The 24,058-nt window shown below is 40.9% G+C and overlaps 1 protein-coding gene across 2 annotated transcripts in view; it reads left to right on the top strand.

Annotated features, from left to right (window-relative positions):
- The window catches only part of RFTN2 (raftlin family member 2), a 69,023-nt gene that overhangs the window by 30,001 nt on the left and 14,964 nt on the right, over positions 1–24,058 (top strand). For both annotated transcript variants that reach the window (XM_027588582.2, XM_027588581.1), the window contains 3 exons: positions 326–529; positions 8,514–8,635; positions 9,877–9,980. In XM_027588582.2, coding sequence (XP_027444383.1) covers positions 326–529; positions 8,514–8,635; positions 9,877–9,980 — 430 coding nt within the window. The remainder of the gene's footprint in view (positions 1–325; positions 530–8,513; positions 8,636–9,876; positions 9,981–24,058) is intronic.

Raw genomic sequence — 24,058 nt, 5'->3', positions numbered from 1 at the left:
AATGGGTATATAAATGTGCATTAAAAGATTAAAAGCTCGAATGAGAATAAAAAACACCAAATCATTATAGTAGCTATTTCTGGAGAATTGGATTAGGAAAGACTACAAAGTGAGCCTCAACTATATCCATTTCTCATTTCCTGGAAAAAAAGTCTAAAGGAAACAAGGCACAAGGTTAACATTTAATAAAGCTGAGTGGTAAGTAATTTTATTATTCTCTATGCTTGTCTGTTTGCTTGAAATACATGAGTAATAAAAAAAAATTTAGGAATCTTTTCAATAAATGAATAAATACTTTTTCTTCTTTCTGAACACCTATCCCCAGATAACAAGTTGTATACAGTATTCAATGTTTTTGATGATGAATCAACCTTTTGGACCTATCAGGAAGGCATCCTGTCAATGAAAGTAACAAGAAAAGGATCTGTCATTAGTACACTTGATGCTGATTGGCTGGAGTTAACTACATTTTATTATAAACAAGGCTTGTCTTTAATTGATTCTTTTGTATGCTGGGAAACATCTAAAGGTAAGTTTTATATTATGATATATTGATAATTAAAGAATTTGATCTGTGTCAGAGTTGGTGGAAATGTTTTGCCTCTCAAAATCAGTGGCTAAAAGGACAGGTATTATTCATTAGGAATTAGATTTCAATTATTACACAGCTATGTAGCTTTATTTTAAAAGCTTAACCATCTTGCTTTCCTGCTGCCACTGCTTTTAGCAACCTTGAAAGGAAAGAAAATAAACAGATGACAGAATTTCCACTAGACCCAACTAGCACTAAGGAAAACTTTCTTCCTTCTGAGCCACATGTCCTGATGACCCAGATTTTGGACAGTGTGTCACATCTGGTCTGGGCCAGTGATTAAGAAGCCTAATCATATTCCAGTTTGTACGGCATGGATTGGCATGCCCATAGATGAGAGCATCAAGGTATAACCAGCAAGGCCTTTCCATATCCATGTGAAACGAAGGCCTTCAAGCTTAGCCTCCTTGAATACATGACCTATGATCTGTCTTCCAGCCAAACACAGGCTTGGCAGGGGGGGGCTCTGAGAACACGAAGTAACTGGAGGATCCAATGCCCTCTGGTCCCTCATGCCTTTCCTATGTTCTTTTTTGTGGAAGGTAACTTGACAGTAAGCTGAGGGGAATATCCTCAAGCCCTGTCTTCCCATCACTACAGCTGCATGCTCCTCCGCATGGCTCAGCCTTCACTCCTGAAGGAGCTGATTCTCCAGAGGCTCCCAGTGGGAATTCCCACTATGACTCATAATAAAGAGATTGTGATGATAGATAGATACATGATAGATGATAGATAGAGATAGATAGATGCAAGCTTAACCATCATGTGTGGTAGAATTATAATGTAATGTTTGCTGCTGGGTTGTAACTGTCAGAAATAGACAAAACACTGTATGATTGACTAGGATTTTCCAAATAAGATGTATTATAACAGCCCAGTTAGAAGGATTATAATTGCATTTGACAGTTACTATCCAAACTTACACACTATCCCAATTTTGGTCACTATTTACCATGTACTCCAGTCTATATCTGACTCTAAAATTTGTATAGAAAAATAATCTTTGGTTCAAAAATGATATTGACTCTATTTATTTCTGCCTCCTTTTATCTTTCAACTTCCCCTAACCTTCCTCTTTTAGTCACAATAGAATATGTAATCATTCATGTCTATCACAAAAACAAACAAAACTTTCCAAAAATTACTTTCTAGGGAAAGTGTTTTTAAAAAGAGATTAGTGCTAAAAGAGAAGAAAAATTCATAGTTAGGAGACTTGAAAAATAAATTAGGAAGGATGAAGTCTATGAAAACCAGGATAATTAATTACCTCAGTGAGTTAGAGGAAAGAACAAAAAAGCAAATAAGATCTCAATACCTTATTATCCTTAAATCAGACTATCATTCAGTATGGAGTTTCCTCAAAAAGTTAAAAATAGGGGCACCTGCGTGGCTCAGTCATTAAGTATCTGCCTTCGGCTCAGGTCATGCATGATCCCAGGGTCCTGGGATCGAGCCCCGCAACCGGCTCCCTGCTCGGCGGGAAGCCTGCTTCTCCCTCTCCCACTCCCCCTGCTTGTGTTCTCTCTCTTGCTCTGTCTCTCTGTCAAATAAATAAAATCTTTAAAAAAAAAAAAGAATAAAAAAGTTAAAAATGGCACCACCCTATGATCCAGCAATTGCACTACTAGGTATTTCCCCAAAGATACAAAAATACTGTTTGAAGGGACACATGCACCCCGATGTTTATAGCAGCATTATCAACAATAGCCAAATTAGGGAAAGAGCCCAAATGTCCATCAACTGATGAATGGATAAAGATGTGGTATATATACACAATGAAATATTACTCAGCCATCAAAAAGAATGAAATCTTGCCTTTTGCAACAATGTTAGATGGAGCTAAAGTGTATTATGCTAAGCAAAATAAGTCAGAGAAAGACAAATACCATATGATTTCACTCATATGATATGTGGAATTTAAGAAACAAAACAAATGAACATAGGGTAAGGAGTAAAAAAGAGAGGGGGGAGGCAAATCATAAGAGACTTTTTTTTTTTAAAGATTTTATTTATTTATTTGATAGAGAGAGAGAGACAGCGAGAGCAGGAACACAAGCAGGGGGAGTGGGAGAGGGAGAAGCAGGCTTCCTGCGGAGCAAGGAGCCCGATGTGGGACTCAATCCCAGGACCCTGGGATCATGACCTGAGCCGAAGGCAGACGCTTAACAACTGAGCCACCCAGGCGCCCATAAGAGACTTTTTTTAAAGATTTTATCTGTTTATCTGAGAGAGAAAGAGAGAGCATGAGCGGGGGGTGGGGGTGCTGAGAGAGAGGGAGAAGCAGACTCCCCACTGAGCAGGGAGCCTGATGCAGGCTCAGTCCCAGGGCCCTGAGATCATGACCTGAGCCGAAGGCAGACTCTTAACCGACTGAGCCATCCAAATGCCCCATGAGACTTTCAAGTACAGAACAAACTGAGGGTTGCTGGAGGAGAGGTGGTCAGGGGATGGTCTAAATGGGTGATGAGTATTAAGGAGGGCACTTGTTATGACGAACACTGGGTATTATATGTAAGTGACAAATCACAAAATTCTAATCCTGAAATCAATATTACACTACATGTTTAACTAACTAGAATTTAAATAAAAACTTTTAAAAAATAAAAAAAAAGAAAATCAGCCTATCATTAAATCAGGGATACCTTAACTAATAGAACTAAAGACTTTGGGTAATTATTTAAAATTATCAAGAATCATGGTCCAATAGGTTCTTTTAACTAGAAACCAAGAGTAAGGATCTAGCCCATTGAAACACCCAGAAATATGGCCCATAACACACAGCCCATAGCAGGTGCTCACAGATATTCCTTAGTATTTTTGGTTATTAGAAACTTCTCCCAAGTCGGTCTTTTATGGAAACAGCAAAATCTAATAAGAAGAGCATGGACTTTAGGATCAGATAGACCAGGGTTTAAATTCCATGTCCTCTGCTTATTAGCTGGGTGATCTGGAGAAGTTAGGGAGCTTACTGAGCCACATTTTCCTAAAAGGTGAATAAAAATATTCCCTACTTTACCACTGTGAAAATTTAATAAAATATAGTATGTACAAAATGACTCCACAGTGCCTCGCCCACTGCCAGAGCTTATTTTCTGCTGTTAGTTTTCTTTCCTGTGGCTTCCTGTGTGCAGTTACAGTACTTTTCATATGGATCACCTACTTAGAGATCAGTTTATGCTTCATGTATTTCTCTTTCTCTCTTCTCTTTCTCCTTCTCTTCCTTCCAAAAAGTCTAAGTTGGAGCCATTTCAAATTTTGGTTTGTGACCAACTGCTGAAGGAAAAACGAAAAATACTCCTTTCAAAATCCATTTCAGGCATCCCTGCCTTGGGCTTTGCCTGGTGAAAATAAAATTAGCCCCAGCAGTTGCCAGCTAGAGGCTCTGTAGGGCTTTTGTTCCCAAAGCCTCAGAAGCTATTTAGAGAGCCCAGGGGAGAATCTCTCCCTCTCAGCAGCTCTGGAATGTCTCATTAGACACTTTACATTATGAGCCATGCCAAGGCCCTAACGAGCCACCACGGTCTGTGGGGTCTGGCAACTGGGTGTGTCACTCGGGACTTCCCTATGAGTACACAGGGAAGCTGCAGAGGGGAAATTGTGACCCATGCCTGTGTCACTGTGAGAAGCAAGTCAGAGGAAGCAGGGCTGAATTGGTTGCTTTGTTCTGGGGTAGTTGATGCCTGACAACTAAAGCACATGGGGGACAATGTGTATTTTGTTTTGTCTTGCTTCCATCCTCTTCCAAAATGTTGTCAGAAGTCAGCCTATCAGGAATAGAAGTACAAAACCAGATATTGCACAGACATTTAAATACATTACTCCATAAATCTCATTTGATAAAATATCTTCCTCTAGAAAGAGGGAGAGGAAGAACAAAACCTTTAAAATTTTTCTCCTTTGGTGGGGTCATAGTGGAGAGGTTGTGAGATTGCGAATTCTTCAGTGCCCTTTCCCACGCACTCTCCAAGCATTTTCTGCTTCAAAAAGCCCCACAGAAGAGGCACCCAGTGGCCGTCTTGTTGTTCTTGCAGCTTGAGGTTTCACACTGCAATGGCCTCCTGCATCCGACCTCCTGCAGCATTGCTGGGCCCTCACCCTCAACAGGCTTCCCCAGTTGAGCCAACAAAGACAAAACACTTTATTTTACCAGAATGTGTAGAGATCCAGTGGGCCGTTGGCATGGACTGAGATGAGCAGCTTTGCCAGCTGGTATAAAACACACACACACACACCCCACCCATGAGGTTCCCATACTTTACTAGCCTATAAATGCCCCCATCGATGTCAGAGAATAGTCTCTCCCCACCTTTAGTACACCCACATCTTAAGGCTACATACATACATAAAAAAACATACCGTTTTTTATGAATTTTTAGACTTAAATTCATTTTGATCTCTTCACCCCTATAAAGATGCTTGTGTGGAGGTATCAGGCAAGCTGTATCAGAATGAGGAATAGGGTAGAGTACTGACAAAGAAACATGTATTAATTCACTTCATGTATATGTATATGCCAGGCCCTATGCCAGGCACTGGGTTTACAATGATGAGCAAAATGGACATATTCCCTACTCTCAAAAAGCTGGCCATGTGGCATAAGGCAGTCAGGCAGCAATGGGTATGGAAACATACATGTCTAATTTCAAAATTGAGAGAAGTGTTGTGACATTACCCAACATGACGTTGTAAGGAGAGGTCCAGAGGTCCCGCCTGATGAGGCACCAATCACACTGAGACTGGAAAGCCAGCATTTGAGAGCCATGGGTAGACCATTCTAGGCAGAAGAAACACCCCCAGATGTTCAAAAACCCTAGGGCAGGAAAGAGGATCTTTTCCCTGCCTAGGTCTGTGTCTCTGGAGCAGGGTATGAAGAGATAATGGCTCCAGACAAGGTAGAAGGGGAAGTTTATGTATGCGCGCTCTCCAGTTCTCAGAGACGGTCCCAGGCCCATCTCTAGGCAGTTTAATGCCAAAAATGACACATGGACCAAAAATACTAAAATGGTATGTTACCTTTCCTCACATTTACAGAAATGTCAATGTCATATGTAGCTGAAATGAATGCGTCAGAGCACATGTCCTTTAAGCTTGTGCTTCTCAAACCAGAATCCAAGTACCCTGGGGGATATGCAGCCTTGTGCTCAGGAGTACAAAGGTTCACAGGATAAAACTCTTCCTGGAATATCAATATTATTTAAGATGGGGAGATGGAGAACCGCACTTTTTTACATAATAGGAATATAGTTGAAAAGAACGCAAGGTTTGCATGGATTTTAAGATATAACATTAGACTTTAAAGAAACCTTATTCTTGCTACAAATCACTTCACACTGTACTTGGAGACCATCCTTCAAGGATACAGGTATACTACCATTTGCTATTGGTGGTATTTGGCTAAAAAAAAAAATTAAGAGGCAGTGCATCATCAGGTCAATGCCTTGTAACTTTTTCACATTATGCACACATAGAAAAGCATACAGGTATAAGAGGATAAAGCTTTTCTGAGCAGAAGGGGGCGCCCTATTCTTGGCACTTCTATAACAGGTTCTCAGCATACCAGTGGGCTAAGGCATACTGGGTGGGAAGCTCTGGGATGTGTAATGTTAAGAAGTGACTCTGTTCGGGAACAATTATTAAGTAATTGTTTAGAATTATCACCTCACCACATGACCTGAAAGATTTAACACACCAAGCACCCAGTCACTCTCCATGAGACCTTCCCAGCCACCCTGCCTTGCCACCACTTCTGTTAGGGCGAATTTTTCAGGAGATATAAGTACTTTGTCCTGTGTAAGTATCCTTCATCAGTGGCTCTGGGGATTGGCATGGGCCACTCCCAGAGCCCTGGAGTGAGAAGGAGGGACCTAAGTATAATATCCGTATAGTAAAGTCCATTAATCTTATGTGTACAGCTGAACAGAACACAAATGTTCAAGATACAAAACATCTCTTTATATGTCAGTTCTATCTCAATAAAGCTGGGAGGGAGGAATGTAGAGGGGGAAAAAGATGGTACAGAACACTTCCAACATCCCAGAGAACCACTTCATCCCCCTTCCCAGTCTACATCCTCCCACGCAGAGTAAGCATTACTCTGACATCCACCACCAGAGATTAATGTTGCCTGTTTTTGAACTTCACATAGGTTGAAGTATACAGTATGTACGTTTTTGTGTCTGGCCTCTTTTGCCCAACATACTATCTGAAATTCGTCCATGTTGCTACACAGCAGTGAGTCTTGCTTGTTTATCCTTGTGTAGTATTGCATTGTATGAATCTATACCACACTTTCATTCTTTTAAACCAAAAGAAATTTAGAAGTACTAGGGTACCCCAATACTGAGAACAAGAAAACAGGCACAGAGGGGCGCCTGGGTGGCTCAGTCGGTTAAGCGGCTGCCTTCGGCTCAGGTCATGATCCCAGGGTCCTGGGATCGAGCCCCCTGCGTTGGGCTCCCTGCTCGGCAGAGAGTCTGCTTCTCCTTCTCCCTCTGCCTGCAGCTCTGCCTACTTGTGCTCTCTCTCTATCTCTCTGTCAAGAGAGATAAGATAAATAAGATAAGATAAGATAAACAAAATCTTAAAAAGAAAAAAAGAAAGAGAACAGGCACAGAGCCACAAAACCGATGGTTCTCACATTATATAATCCCCAAGTAAACAAGAGGCAGATTATAATTACATAATTATCACAGCATATAATTATTTCTAAAATTCATACCCCCCCATGCTAAAAAAGGACTTGTGGCATACATAGTTTTATAGATGGTCTTCTGATGCTCTAAACTTACAGTCAGAAAGGTTTACTTCCACTGGTCACTTGGGTGTGACAGTGGACAAGTACATTTAAAGGAAGTGGAACATATATATATATACTGTAATTCCAACCAGTAAATTAAACTTTACTGGGTTTTTGGGAACCAGTCTGAACAATGTAAATTCTTCATGATGTTCTGCCCTAACTGTAAACGATGTAAATAATAATAATAATAATAATAATAACAAGGATTTTCTTTTAAAGTTTATAGCCTGTTAATAAAAATCAGAACTAAAAATTACATTGAAATTATGTTTGTCTTTTTTATCTTTAAACTTAAGGGATCACCTAAAAACTTTGTAGGTTATAATTTAGATCACTGTCCACCAGGGAGACTTTGATGCGACATTGTACAGTATAAAAAAATAAGATGTTTAACCAGCATATGACCATGGGAAAATTGTCTCCTATTGCAAAATAAGAGACAAAAGAACGTCCATAAAATCAGTTTAGTTTTCACCAGCTGGTTATTGTCAGCTATTCAAGAAAATGTCAGAGAGACCCTCCCTTAAAACTTCCTTCCCAGCAGGAATTCTTTTGACAATGACTTCTGTTTAGGATTTTCCTGTTACCATTCTTTTATTATTTTTTTAAAGCATCATGGATGTAAAGAATTGTTTTGTGTTTATAGTTTTTGAAGTGGTCTTGCCTTACATTAGTTTTAATATCACACCTGTAATTTCAAGGATTAACATTTTTTATGTTTTCTCTCTTAATGGTGTAATTAATACGCATAAACATACAGATTGGAAACCAAAATTTGATTTCGAGGTGAAGGTCGTTTCCCAATGCTTTTTAGGCTTAGGAAATCCACTTGCTTCTCATTGTACAATATTATTTTATCTTGGTTTTGTTCTTCTAGTTTTCATATTTACAGTGTGATTTTAATTCAGTGAAGTGCAAACCTGTCTTGAGCTTTCCCAAAAAAATTATAATAATAATAACCTTCAACGAGAAGGAGGAGGATGTTGTTGACTCAGCCAAAACAAGTGCCTATTGATGTATATGCTTTTCTTTCAGCTTACTAAAAGGGTTATCTAAGGATTTAAATGAACTTAAGAGACTCAGTATTTGCAACTCTTCTTGACTGTATCCTTTTCATCATAGGGGACATTTTGCCTAAATCTTTGGAAGGATTCTTTATCTACGAAGAAGAAGGCTCTGGCGTTCCCAGTTCCATTAGGAAAGGAAATGATGCCATCGTAGTAGAACAATGGACTGTTATTGAGGTAAGCCACAATTTTCTGACACTTTAGCTTAAATTTTATATTTAGTTTTACATGATAAAGATCTTCATTGCCTAATACATACAGTATCCTTCAAACACGTGTCTGTGCAGGGTTCAGAATTTCATCACAAATGCATAAACAAACTTTGTTCAGATTTGTGAAAAGGTGATTTCCTTTACTCAATGTTCAACTTCATTATAAGAAAGCAAAATAATTACCTATATCTAGATAGCAGTAGACTCCCAAAGATTTGACATTCTAATCCTAAGTAAAGATCCCTGGCGCTGAGATTCTCTTTACACATGCCATGACAACTGGCTGAAACTGAGAAAAACTCAGTCAACAACTACCATTTTATCTCCACAAACAACCAAGGTGACTGACTTTGTTTTTACCTTGTAAATTGACTTTCAAAGGCAAAAATATCCAAAAGGTGTTCTCTCTCTCGCCAGGCCAGATATGTGCACACAGCCTTGTCCTTCCTAATCAGAGATGACATGGCTGATGCTGTCGTGCCCTCCGAATTCAGATGTCCCCGAATGGCCTGCCCTTGAGGTGTACAGGCTGAGTTCAGGCAGACGTGCTGTGTGTGTGAGGGCCTCACGACAGGCTCTTTCAGGGACACCGTTGCCTTTCTGGCCTGATAAGGGCAGAGAGAGAGGCATAGCTCGTTTTCAAGGAAACTCAAACTCCCACTGAGGGGGAGGAAAGGATTTGGGGATAGAGGTAAAACTCCAAGTAAAAATCAATTCCAAATGAGTAAAAAGCAGGGAAGTGACTCAGCATCTAAGCCCTACTCACCTTTCACTCCCCCATCTTCACTTCCAACTCTTGTCCTCACTTCCCAGTCCCTTGACCAGTGTTTCTAAAACTGTGGTCTATAAACTGCTTGGATCCAAATCACAAGGGAGATTTTTTTAAAGGCAGATTCCTGAGCCCCGTACCTTACAGTCTGATGCCTGAACAAGGCCAAGGGAACAAGACAGAAGGAAGGTCCAAACTCTGGAGAACCATATGGAAACCTCTCTCCACTCTGATCCCCAGTGTTTCTACCTTGGTTCAATGGTTAGAAGGCAGCAGGTAGCAGAAAATGAAGCCCAGGAATAGTGCAGCTGGTGAAATTGTGTTTCATGGAGTGTGAACTCCCTTTGCTGTCACACCCATTACCCATTATTGTAATCACCTGTGTAGCTGGTTGTCTTTGCCATTAAGACTATGAGCTCTTATGCTTATCCATGCAGGGTTGTGAAATCAAAACAGATTATGGCCCCCTGCTGCACACGCTGGCTGAGTTTGGATGGCTCCTGACGAGCGTGTTGCCTACACCTGTACTACGACATGACAGGTAATGCCAAAAGATCCTTACAAACTCTCATTTAATCCTAAAACATAGCTCATTTGTTAGATAACTCAGTTCAACAAATTCTTATTTAATGTCTACAAAAAGCATTTCACCAAACTTCTAATCTGATTTCATGGACCTTGGAGATCAGCTCCTCTAATGCCCTCAAGTTATAGATGTACAAGCTACAACATCTCCTTCCCAGGGGGGCATGCTCAAGTTCACATGGCAGAGCCAGGCAGGGGCGTGGGGACTGACTCCCAGCTGAGGGTCTCTCAAGATACCAGTTCTTCCTAGAGTGAAGATTGAGGAGAGATCAATCAGCAAACAAAACAACTCAGCCCCCTCTGTAGACCCTTTGTCCTCCTCTTCGGCACTGTGTGTGCAAATCCACCCTCACCAGAGTGCACGGCCAGGGTCAGGACTGCAGTGCGGGCCAGGGAGGCCTGGATGCAGACGCACAGGCACTGCGGTCTCCACTCCTCCCCTCCAGGGAGGTGGCTGACTGCCCCCGACCCCAGCACAGACTTGTTAGCTGTTTCCACTCAAATGAAGTGCGCACATTAGAACCAAAATGCCATTACTGGGGCGCCTGGGTGGCTCAGTCGTTAAGCGTCTGCCTTCAGCTCAGGTCATGGTCCCAGGGTCCTGGGATCGAGCCCCGTGTCGGGCTCCCTGCTCGGCGGGAAGCCTGCTTCTCCCTCTCCCACTCCCCCTGCTTGTGTTCCCTCTCTCTCTCTCTCTCTCTCTCTCTGTCAAATAAATAAATAAAATCTTTTTTAAAAAATGCCATTACTTCACCAATACCAACTTTTCCTTTTCTCCTTTTGCTGACCTTCCCTATTTCCTTTCCTGTGAAGGAAAAAGTGAATTGTACCTTTTTTTTTTTTAAGAGAAAGAAAGAGAGAAACCAATTAAGTCTTCTGTATAAAGTGCTTTGCTATCCCCTGGACTCAGCGATGTTCCATCTACCTTCTTGGCTTCCAGAAAATGCTTGAGTGCCAACGAGGTTCTGCCTGGGCCGCAGCTGCCTGCAGAGGACAGCACAGTCCCAGTGGCCTTCCCCTTCCACAGCCTCAATGACCAACCAGTTAACACTGAGTAATTGTCAGGTGCAGCTCAAGGTAGCAACTCCTCCTTTCTCAGTCTTACCCACCCTCCTGCCTTCTCTGGCTTTTCCAGCTTAGCAATTTACCCCTGTCCAGTATCCCAACTTCCCCACAAACTTTAAAACGTTAGATTGGCATGGCTTTATAATAAAACCACATCTTCAGGGAGAGGGACAAAGGTTGATACAGAGCAAAGATACTCAAGCTTTAAATGGAGGGGTTAGAAGTAAGCAATTAAGCTGCTTTTCTTCTCAGAGATCTATTGGTAACTGTTCTCACATTATGAGTGACAACTCCCTGAAGCATTATTTCCCAATGTTTTAAATCTGTGACATTCCTGTCAGGTCACAGTATAGCAGTAATTCTCAAGATTCGGTCTTCATACCAAGCAGTATGAACCACCTGGGGAGCCTATGCACATACAAGGGCTGGAGGCCCACCCCAATGGAATAGTCAGAAGCTTTGAGGGTGAGACCCATGAATCTGCATTTTCACAGGCCCCTGAAGCTCCTTAACATCAGAGGAATTTTGCAGAAGGTAGTGAGAAAGGAACTCTTCATCCCTACCTTTCTACCCCTCACAGTCATGCCCAAGCATTGGTCTAGTCCACTCCCCACCCCTCTCAGAATAATTTGTGTACGTGGCCTTCTCATCTTTTTGATGGTTCTCATAGGTGTATAATTTAGGGTGTCATCTAGCTCCTTATAGTTAGCTCTTCCTAAAAGTACTCTAAATTTTGAAACTTTCATGTTCCTTTTTCCCCAATAAAAAAAATATATATTTATCACCTCCCTCCCATTCACTCAGAGATTCTGCTCTCATGAGTCTAAATTTTTCTTGGGACACCTCGTTGGCTCAGTCGGTAGAGCATGTGACTCTTGATCTCAGGGTCCTGAGTACAAGCCCCATGTTGGGGGTGGGGCCTACTTAAAAATAAAACTTTTTAAAATATTTTCTTAAAATGGTATGACTGACTGACTGGGCACTGATTAGGTCTAGCCTACCAGGTGGGAAAAGAGGTCTCAAGTATAATGTGAAGGGAGAGGGTGGTAGAACCTGGAGCCACACTTGACCACCTTGTCCTGTGTGTCAAACTGCATAACATCACAGGCTGTCCCCAGTGAGTAGAAGGCCCGGCTCAGTGGAATGAGGAGTGGCAGTCCACTGGTTCTGAAGCAGAGGTAGCACCACTACCTCACCACCATCCCAGCTTCTCCTGTCTCCCTAGGACCCCTTGAGGCACTATGAGGTCAGGGTAGGACTTTCAGGCCCTCCTTGTGAAGGTTCATCTTTATGTGTAATTAAAATAGCAAAAAGTCTACTTACAGGACTGCTCATTAAACAACTTTGTAAGAGCAAAAAATTGAACAAAATATAAATGTCTATCAAAAGGAGTGGTGTGTGTGAAGGTTAAAAAGCTATACAGCAAATTCTAGTAAATGGTCAGCTCTTGGGATTGTGGATGGGGGACAGAACTACTTTGTCTTTATACATTTTCTGTGATTTGACTTCTTACAAGGAACACATATCTATCCTATTTTTTTATTTTTTTAAGTAAAAAAATCAATTAATAAAAAGATGTGGAACTATATATAGTGTGTCTTGAAGGAGCCTATGGCTGGTTAAGCTTAAATTTAGTACATAATCAGGCTTGCATTTGGGTTGAGGCAGGTCGAACTTACGTACCTACGCAAGTATAGGTTGTAGAGGAGCAGTAAAAACATATAAACCGTCAAAGTTGGATGGAATCCTCATGTAAACATTTAACAGATCCCCGCTTAGAATCTGCTGTTTACCCTGGATAGAAAATAGTAGAAAAATACTTTTCAACAATAATCGCCCTTATGCAACAAGGCACACTAGAACAATGTCTACTGTTCTTCCATATGCCAGGAACATTGTGTAATATTGATATTTATTTTGTTCCTTTACATTTTGTAACTTGGGTCCTTCTAGGAGCCTGCAAGGTAGACGCCCTAGGATGAAGGTGAAAATTCATTGTTATTATCTGGTAACAAATATTATTGATAAAACCTGTTAATCCTCTGCCTTCTTATTCTTGTCCAAATATGCTATCTCTGCAACAATCATATGCTTGTCTTAGCTGCTTCAGTACACACAAAGGTAGTACTCACTGTCAGCCATGTCATCTTTAAATATAAAGAAAAATACTACATACAGTTCATCTTGGTCAAGGTAGAGGATAGAGCCGGAAAGTTTTTTGGTCTCTAAAACTAGAGGAAGAATCCAGGCTGTGAACTAAAAACAGATCTCATTTTAATTACAGCTTCACCATGAACTAGCCATGTGACCTTGGGAAGTCACCTAAACTCCTTAAGCCTCATTTTCCTCAGCTGGAAAATGGCACAATAATATCAGCTTTACTGGATTGTCATGATGATTAAGCAAGACCATAAAATTAGAGCTATTTTATAGCTAATCCTTTAGCAGAACCAAAATCCCGAAGGAGTTGAAACCAATTATGCAAGGGTGGTTGCTCAACCTGTCCTAAATCAGGATAGTTCAGAAAATGTAAATACTGTAGTTCACTATATACTAAATCAGCACTGAGGATTACAAGCCAAATAAAGGAACAGAAATAAATAACACTATAAAAATACAGACTTACAAGTATACACACACCCAGAAAAACCAATATCTGTCATGATCTTTTTGGGGGGGCCCACATGACTTAGAACCCTTTCCAGTAAGAATTTTCCTCCTTAAATATTTTTGCCTCTTATACAACAATAGTGTCTTAAGCAATTTCAACTTTTTCCCACTCTTCTGTCACATACACCATAACTTGAACTGTCTATACATAAGGTATTTTCCTCTCATTTCTTTCATTACTCAATTATATTCTGTTACTAGTTTGCATAAAAATATTTTCCCAGTGTGTCCTTACACTAAGGTTGTTGCTTCATTATCTTAGGCAATATCATACCACCAACGTTTAAAGCGACATTGCCATGGAAACATGATAATGTGGTAATCGGATAGCACTACATTATTCCAGGGTTATTGTTGTCAGCTGTGAAAACTTGCCAGAATCCCTTCTTAATCGTTATCACTATGTGATAACTAACAAATGGGCCCAATTATTTTCTTTTCGAGAAATCAAGGTGAAAATTGACATTAAACTCTTAGGGCAAATCTGGTAGAGGATCAAATTAGCCCAACTAGCAGCTAATATTGCTGACCTTAAAATAATCACCAGAATAAAATGTAAGAGGAGCCCAAGTTCCCTCTGTTTGGCTACCTCAAACCAGCAGGGTCATTCCCCACTCCCTGAATAATAATCTGGAAAGGGATGGGTGGGGGAGGAGCATTTTAACAAGAACCCAAGGTGATTCTGATGTACTTTCAGAAACACTGAATTATAGCCTTACAGAGAGAGAAAGCATTTTAGAACACAATATAGAAGAAAGGTGTACACCCTCATATCTCAGAAGACAGAATTTAAAGACAGGGTCTTTGGGGTACAGTGAATCAAGTTACACTGTTCTGAGAATACAGAACAAGTCTGGTCCTTAAGAACAAGATCTGAATAACAAAAAGAGAAAATTATCTTCTCGCTGTGATGTTGGGGGCCCTGCTCCGTCTTGCGTTCTCTGCAGCCCCTGCAGACAAGGCTCCACAGCCTTGCGGTCACCACAGCCCAGAAGCACTGAGAAGTCTACGTAGTCATTTGAGACACTTATGTGCCCCAAGGATTTCCTCTCAACCTTCAAGTGGCAGCTAAAGCAGAAGCTGCATATTTATACACAGTTGAGGGAAAGGCTAGGGCTTCATGTCTGGTCCATTTTAATGCAGTTCTCTTCCCTTTCTAATTTAAATTCTGTAGAAACAGTATGGTGTAATTCAGAGTCAAGCTCATAGTAATCTTGCAGTGAGCAGCATTTTGATAAGGCCACGTTTTTTAAAATAGTCATTTTGTCTACTGTAGATACTTCCAGTTAACCACTTCGTCAACTGAACTTAAATTTTTAACATTTTGTCAAGCCGAGGGGTTAGGAGGAGCTAAATTGTGGGAGTGCTCTTTTTAGTTTTTAACACAGCATATTAATGTGAGTATGACCCCGAGAAACAAACCAGGGTCATAAGGCAAAGGAACTTTGTGACTAAGCACAGAGCTATAAAGGTGCATGCTAAAATAATTTTTTAATTTTGCTTTTAAAAAGTGAATTTTATTTCATTAAAATATGAAAAGCAAGGATTTATTCATTTCTGAGTTGCAAACATTAAACATGGCAATTAATTAACGAATGAAATGATACAAAACTAATCAGAAAATATAAATTAACATAACAGTTCTGTTTCCTCTAGTCTAATGGATTTTGGAACCATAAATGAAAACTTTTATAAGAGTATGTTTATTTCACAAACGACCAAGCAGTTGCAGATAAACCACTCATTTGGAACCAGCTCAGCTGTATTCAAACTGAATCACATTTTCACATTTTATTTTAAAATGTTCTTTCAGTTCAACTCAAGTATCTATTGAGTGCCTGGTATGTACAAGGTAATATTTTATCCACTCTAGAGGCTGACTCTGGCTTCATAATTGGCTTGGAGACACAACACAGTTACAGATAACTAATGCAGCTCCCCCTGAAACTAATAATACACTATATGTTAACTAAATTGAATTTAAATAAAAAAATCTTTTAAAAACATACACATAACTAATGCAGAACAGATCATGACAGGTCTTGCAGTGGAGGTCTACAGTCTGTATTCACAATAGGAGCAATACTGCCCCAGGGTAGTGAAAATTGGTTGTGGGAGGAGGTGAAGAAATCTTAAGATACTACAGTGGTTTGTGGTCCTACAAAAGGTCACAGTACCTAAACACAAACACAGCATATCTCTAGTTTTAAAGATACTATTTATTTATTATTTATTTATTTTTTTTTTTTTGAGTGAGAGAGACAGAAAGTATGAGCAGGGGGAGGGGCAGAGAGACAAGCAGAGTCCCTGCTGAGCAAGGAGCCAGACTCAGGGCTTGATTCTGGGACCCTGAGATCATGACCTGAGTCAAACTCTGACACTTCACCAACTGAGCCACCCAGGTGGCCCTCTTTAGTATTAAAATTTAAAGGGGGGAAGGGGGCATGGGGCGCCTGGGTGGTTCAGTTAGGGAAGCCTCTAACTTTGGTTCAGGTCAGGATCTCAGGGTCCTGGCTCTGCTCTCAGCAGGGAGTCTGCTTTTCCCTCTCCCTCTGCTCCCCCCATGCTCCTCCTCCTCCTCTCTCTCTCTCTCTCTCTCTCTCAAATAAATAAATAAATAAAATCTTTAAAAAAAATTTAATGGGGGATTTGGGGAATTAGAGGATAAATATCTAAAAAAGTCTTCTTGAGGGACACCTGGGTGGCTCAGTCGGTTAGGCGACTGCCTTCGGCCCAGGTCATGATCCTGGAGTCCCGGGATCGAGTCCCACATTGGGCTCCCTGCGCGGCGAGGAGCCTGCTTCTCCCTCTGACCCTCCCCCCTCTCATGCTCTCTCTCTCTCAAATAAATAAATTTAAAAATTAAAAAAAAAGTCTTCTTGAGGAAGCAATAATGAAAAGAGTTGAGCATAAGGCAGGTGAATATGCTTGAAGACATCCGTGAAGGAGGAGGGCAGGTCTGTGAAAACAGTGGTATCTGAGGGGGACCTTTAGGAAAGAACAGAGCTTCCAAAAGCAGTTTTAGAGAGCAGAATACTCCTGGTGGCAGATAGGGCTAACTATTTATTACTCGGTTTCATCTCATGTAGCAGCACTGATCTGTTGGTAGTGGCTGCCTGTAACACTATAAAATCCAAGGATTCTGAGACTAGAACCAGGCTTAGCAAAAAAGACTGCAGTGACCAATTAGTGATGTCTGCCATGTGCATAGAATGTGGAAAGTTAAGGTATGAATACCACAGATTATTTCCTTTCTCTAGCAATCTTAACCAAAAAAACAGGAAAGTGCAGGATATATTCAAGGAAAAATGAATACAGGCCAATGAATTCCTAAAGACCTCTTCTAATTCAAAACCCAAAGAATTCAAGACTGATTTTTACCAAAAAATAAATGTGAAAGGGGAGGGAGCATATTTATCATGTGTAAATCTACATTCTCCCGCATGTCACCATTGCACGTACTCCTAAAACAATTTGTCTTAAACACACCCGTAGGAAGTGCACAAAACACAAATGGGTGTAATTGTAATCACTTGTATAATTTCCACTGGACAAGGAACAGTCCGCCTGTTGCTGGCATCTTAGAAGCACCCCCATGTATTTCCTACTCCTTTCACTCAGAGGTAACATCCTAATTTTTAGGATAATCACTTCCTTGCTTTCCCTAAGAGTTTGATCACTCATGCATGCATACCTAAACAACACAATTTAGTTTTGCCTGTTCTTGAATTTTATGCATATGGATATACAAATATAAAATATACTTCAACGTGTTGTTTCTTTCACTTAACATTGTTTATGAGATTTACCCTTGTTGTTGCATGTAGCAATTTCTTTATCCATCCTGCTTACTTGTGATTTGGTTGCCTCCAAAGGTTGGCTATGACAAGCAGCGCTGTCCTGAACATGAGCAGGGATCCTAGTGCACATAGCCATGAGTTTCTCAAGGGTGTAGATCTAGAGGTGGAATTGCTGGGTCATAGGGCATTTCTTTAGCTTTATTAGATAAATGCCAAACTCTTTCCAAGTGGAATGTTGCAGTTTACACTCCTAACCACAGAATATGAAGTTCCCATTGCTCCAATAAAAATATTGTCAGATTTTTACATTTTGTCATCCTAGTGTGTATACAGTATGATCTCAGTGTGGTTTTAATTTGTATTTACCCAGTTACTACTGAGACTGAGCACATTTTCATATGTTTATTGGCCATTTGGATTTTCCTTTTATAAAGCACCTATTTAAATCTTTTTCCCACATTTAAAGTTCTATTTATAAGAATTTTTTATATATATACTGGATATCAGTCCTTTATTTTTTACATGTGTTGTAATTATCTTCCCTAATTCTTTGTGGCTTGTCTTTTTACTCTTTCTGTGATGTCTTTTGATTAACAGAAGTTTTTAATTTTAAAATAGGCAAATGTATCTATCTTTTTTTTTTAAGATTTTATTTATTTATTTAACAGAGAGAGACACAGTGAGAGGGAACACAAGCAGGGGGGGTGGGAGAGAGAAAGAGAAGCAGGTTTCCACTGAGCAGGGAGCCTGATGCGGGGCTTGATCCCAGGACCCTGGGATCAGGACCTGAGCCGAAGGCAGACACTTAACGACTGAGCCACCCAGGCACCCCCAAATGTATCTATCTTTTACCCTTCTTGGTATATCATTTAAGAAAATCTTCCCCTTTCCTGAAGCAGCTAGGGAAGGGGAGAAGTGAATTATTTTTAAATTTGGCTATAACATGGGCCATTTTAATATCTCTAACACAAAATTCTCTAAGCTACAGTTATTATAAGCTGCTGTGCCTAAAGGGTAGGTTTTGTGAGAAGGAAAAGGAATAGTTAAAGCTTAAAAGAGTTATAATAAACGTCAGTGAACATCATAGATGTAAAAATACCTAAGAAGCCTTTTATTTCACCTCCAAGACTTTGCTCACTTTTATGATTTTTTTTAATGCATGTTCTGGACATCAATACATTAACACAGAAACCAAATGACCACCTTTTCATACAGTCTTCGAGTCTTCAAATATTTGCTGAGCACCATTTAGAAAGGGGACTTTCTGGGGCGCCTGGGTGGCTCAGTTGGTTGGGCGACTGCCTTCGGCTCAGGTCATGATCCTGGAGTCCTGGGATCGAGTCCCGCATCGGGCTCCCTGCTCAGCAGGGAGTCTGCTTCTCCCTCTGACCCTCCCCCATCTCATGCTCTCTCTCTCTATCTCATTCTCTCTGTCAAGTAAATAAATAAAATAAAATAAAAATAAATAAATAAACACTCCCACACTTTAAAAAAAAAAAAAAAAAAAAAAAAAAAGAAAGGGGACTTTCTGTTAATTAACATGGAAGATGCAAAGATGAGGAGACAAGATCCTCAGGGAGCTCAGACATGGTAGGGGGAAATGTGTACCAGCAACAAGACCTGGTAAAGGGAATGAGCTCCATATGAGGGTTCCATGGGAGCCCCAAAAAGGAGGTGTTGCTCTTCAGTTGAGGGATCATTGAAGACTTTCTGAAAGAGGTCACCTTGAAATGAATCTCAAAAGATGGACAGCCTGGAAAGAGGCAGAGGTGGTGTCATGGGCATTCCGGTGGGAGAATACCACAAGCAGGAATTCCAAGACTAGACATGAGCAACTGACAATTCACACAGGACCATCAACCATGATCTTGGTTTTTTTATATTTTGAAAAATGTAGAAAGACTTGCTCCCACCTATCCATAAATTCTAAGTGTTCCAGCTCTGTTTCAAAGATGCTTGAGGGGCACCTGGGTGGCTCAGTTGGTTAAGTGTCTGCCTTTGGCTCAGGTCATGGTCCCAGGGTCCTGAGATCAAGTCCCACATCAGGCTCCTTGCTCAGCAGGGAGGCTGCTTCTCCCTCTCCCTCTGCCTGCCGCTCCCCCTACTTGTGCTTTCTCTCTCTCTGTCAAATGAATAAATAAAATCTTTTAAAAAAAATTCTTGAAATCATAAGCAAATATTGGACCAAGCACAAGTTCCTGTTGTCCTCATTACTTCCTGCAAAAACAATCTAAAAGTTTAAATGTCACTAAAGATATTATCAAACTGTGATAGAACTGCTTTTTAATTTTGTTTTTGTGCTTGTTTAGTAATGCTGTTCACTCTTAACTGAATTCATGGGGCGAATTTTTTAAAGCACAATTTCAATGATCCACCTTATATGTGGCACTTAAATGCCATGGGTCAAGATCTTGCTCCTGTCTCTCTTTGCTTTTGCCATACAAACACCAGGACCTGTGTGGTCTGTTTAAATAGTCTAATTGGCCCAGGAAAAAAATGAACACTTGTCTTTATTTTCTTCATTATTCTCCACTACAACTCCTAAACATTATAAGCTGAAATGATACATTTGTGAGATGCTACATAAATATCTGAACTTTTGCAAAATAGTCTATGCTTATCCATTCATTACAAAGTTTTCCAGTCAGAATGGAATTAAATTAGGCCACTCTTCTCTGTAATCAGGGCTTTACTGAATCCCTTCTACACTTGTTGTATAGATAGTATGCTGGTGTGGGAAATAGAGGAGACTGAAGACAAAACTCTTAAAAACTCTGGGTCTCAATTTCCTTATCCACAAAATGGGGAAAATAATACCTTTGTGCCCACCTTAAAGAGTTATCAGAAGAGGGGTGCCTGGTTGGCTCAGTCAGTGGAGTGTGTGACTCTTGATCTTGAGGTTGTAGGTTCGTGCCCCACGTTGGGTGTAGAAATTACTTAAAAATAAAATCTTTCTAGAAGGTGGGGGGGGGCTATCATAAGAAACAAGCGTCCTCATTTACAAGGAAAGCACTCAGTACATCAAAAGCACCACACAAATCCAGGTTACCCTTCTTAGTTTAGTCCATGAGGTCTTCTGTTGTTGGGAAGCCAGTCTTTTTCTTGGTAATCTGTAGATGCCATAGCAAACCCTGCTCCCTTAAACAACACCCAAATAGAAAGTCTTCTTTTTGTTTTCATTTGAAAGGCATAGAAGAAGGTAAGGAAGAGAGAAGGAAACATTTATTGACTGTCTGCTATGCTTCAGGATCCATGCTAAGAATTTTACTTCCACCACCTCACTGATATTGTTAGAACCACCTCTGTTTTACAGAAGAAAAACAGGAGGCTCAGAAAGTCTTGGTGACTAGCTCAGCATCACATAGCTAGTAAGTGGCAACACTCAGATGCAAACCCAGTGTTGGTCTGACTCTAAAGCCATACATGCTGTTTCCCCCACACTCGACTGCCTCTCTAATAAATATGTCACTGACAAATGATGTGTCCGCACATTTCAGTGTGAAGCTGTAGAGCTGGTCAAAACCCCATTTTCTCTCCCATCTGTGGCCTTACTCCTCTGTTTCTGCTGTAAATACAATCTCTGGTTCACTCTCCCCAGATCCTACACTAGTGTCTGCCCACATTAAAAGGTGAGTGTAATACCAAGACAGAGAGCAAAAGGCCCTTGTCCCAGGGACAGCAGCAATGCTGGTGGTCTCTCTTGCTTCTTCTAGGTCTACACCTGCCCTCTGGTTTTTGCCTGATCCTAGCTATGAACCAAGAGCTGACTGAGGCTTTATCCTTTCACTCTACTTCAACTGATCTGACCTTTGCCTTATCTCCTTTAGTTTGGATCAACGCCCCGGGTCCCACATGAACTCTGGCCTCTGGAGTCATGATGCTTTCCTGGTCCTTCTTCTGTACTATGACCCTCCTTTCCCTTCCCCAGTCTGGGCCCTTTTATCCCTTCATCCTGCTCCCCTCCATTGCCTGCAGGGAACTTAGCGCCCCCAGGCCTGCCCTGGCTGACCCGTCCCTTGTGCTGCCTGTGCCCTCATGCTAACAGGGGCACAGGGATTATCTGCTGCCCTCAGGAAGGAAGAACTAATGAATGTTTTCATATCTTTGCAGACTATTCCCTTGACGAGCTTATCCTTGCAGCTTACACTCTTGACCAACACAGGTTGTGCCAGAACTCTTTCAGAGCTTATATGTAAATCTAGCGTTTCTCAAAAGCTGCATTCATTTCTGTTACATCAAAGCATGATTGCCTATTAATAATAGTCTAAAAGAGAATTTGAAGATTCTTAAATTCCTTGCAGGAAAATACAAAGTTATTCAGTTAACTTTTTGGATGAAAATTGCTGCAGGGAATAGGAGACAGAGGTCTTGACCTCTGAGTATCTGGGGCATTTTAACTACTCTCTGGTCCTGTAATGACATCATCAGTCAAATACTTTCAGAATCTGTGCTATGAGGCAAATATTCCACCCCAGCTCAGTAAATAGAATTACCTCAGGAGCCACTGGAGACAGTGAGGCACTCACCCTGCCAAATAGTTGTCCCTCTGTAAGGCTTCAGACCTCTTTCCCTTAGTTCTACCATGTTTAGATTCTCCAGACCAAAAAGAGTTCCATACCTCACAGATGTTCTGAAAAGAGCAGGACACATTTTAAATCAGAATGGCCCTGGGGCGCCTGGCTGGCTCAGTTAGAAAAGCATGCAACTCTTGATCTCAGGATTGTGAGTTGAAGCCCCACATTGGATATAGAGATTACTTAAATAAATAAACTAAAACAACAACAACAACAATGTGAAAAAAAATTCAGAATGGCCCTCAGAAAACCAGGGACATAGCAATCTCAGACATATTTCAAATTGAGGCGCTTGTTCTAAGGACCTCCCCAAGAGATGGGAAAATGCTGACCTTCCACAGTCTTACCTGGGCTTCTGAAGACTGTCCTAAGATAGCCTTTGAGAAGGCATCTCTTCATTTACTGTTTTACCCCACTAGGAAAGGTCGAGAAGCCTGCTCTATTTTTTTTTTTTTTAAGATTTTACTTATTTATTTATTTGTCAGAGAGAGAGCACAAGCAGGGGGAGCGGCAGAGGGAGAGGGAGAAGCAGGCTCCCGCTGAGCAAGGAGCCTGACGTGGGACTCGATTCCAGGACCCTGGGATCATGACCTGAGCCAAAGACACTTAACCCACTGAGCCACCCAGGCATCCCAGAGAAGCCTGCTCTAGGTAAAACATCACATCCTAGGGCATTCAGACTTGCCTCAGCCTATAATGGGTTGGAAAGAACTCACTCCAGGTCACTCACAATCCCTACCCTGACATTCTCCTGCTTTCTATTCAAGAAGAATAATTCTGCCCTGAGCCCTCCTCATCTTTGCAGAGTTCTAGGCCTGGTTCCCTAGTGGGATTCTCTACCTGAATCACACACTTTGAACATTACCAAGAAACCTCCTCTGTATTCTCAGGTACCTTCTCCATTGACTTTTCTCTCTAGAAGATATTCTAGATTCTAAGACACTTAACTCCACCCTACATTTCATTAAACAAATAGAAAAAGTAGAAAGGAGGTGCCTGGGTGGCTCAGTCGTTAAGCGTCTGCCTTCGGCTCAGGTCATGATCCCAGGGTCCTGGGATCCAGCCCCACATCGGGCTCCCCGCTCAGCAGGAAGCCTGCTTCTCCCTCTCCCACTCCCCCTGCTTGTGTTCCCTCTCTCGCTGTGTCTCTCTCTGTCAAATAAATAAAATCTTTAAAAAAAAAAAAGAAAAAGAAAAAGTAGAAGGAAATCACATTTGTCGTACACCTTCTAGGAGCAGGCACAGTGGAGGTCTTCATACACATCAACGTAATTATCCTTTGCAAAGTCCCTGACAGGAAATGAAAGCCAGAGAATTTAAAAACTTTGATAAAGTGGTATCATCAGCTATTATGGTAGAGTTGGGATTTAAACTCAGGAACTCTTTGGCTCCAAAGCCACTGCCTTTTCCAGCATATTCCATACTTCCCAAACACAGACGAGCCTATTCTGTATACTGCTAGTCTCTTCCCTGTATGCCTACATCACAACCCATGTCTCCTGATGATTGTTCCCAAAAGTAACAATATACAGTTACCCCTTGAACAACATGAGTTTGAACTGTATGTGTCCACTTATAAGCAGATTTATTTTGGTAAATATAGTATAAAACTGTAAATGTATTTTCTCTTCCTTATGATTTTTTTCATAACATTTTCTTTTCTCTAGCTTACTTTATTGTAAGAATACAGTATATGATACATATACAAAATATGTTAGTTAACTGTTTATATATTTGGCAAGGCTTCCAGTCAACAACAGGCTATTAGTAGTTAAGTTTTTGGAGAGTCCAAAGTATATGTGGATTTTTTTTTTTTAAGATTTTATTTTTAAGTAATCTCTACCCCCAACCTGGGGCTCAAACTCACAACCCCAAGATCAAGAGTCACATGGTGTACCTACAAAACAACTTAGGTGCCCCCATAT

This window comes from Zalophus californianus, chromosome 3 (assembly GCF_009762305.2).
Source record: "Zalophus californianus isolate mZalCal1 chromosome 3, mZalCal1.pri.v2, whole genome shotgun sequence".
In the NCBI taxonomy this organism is placed as follows: Eukaryota; Metazoa; Chordata; class Mammalia; order Carnivora; family Otariidae; genus Zalophus; species Zalophus californianus.
Note: the sequence above shows the minus strand (reverse complement) of the source record. Positions and strands in the feature narration are given on the sequence as shown.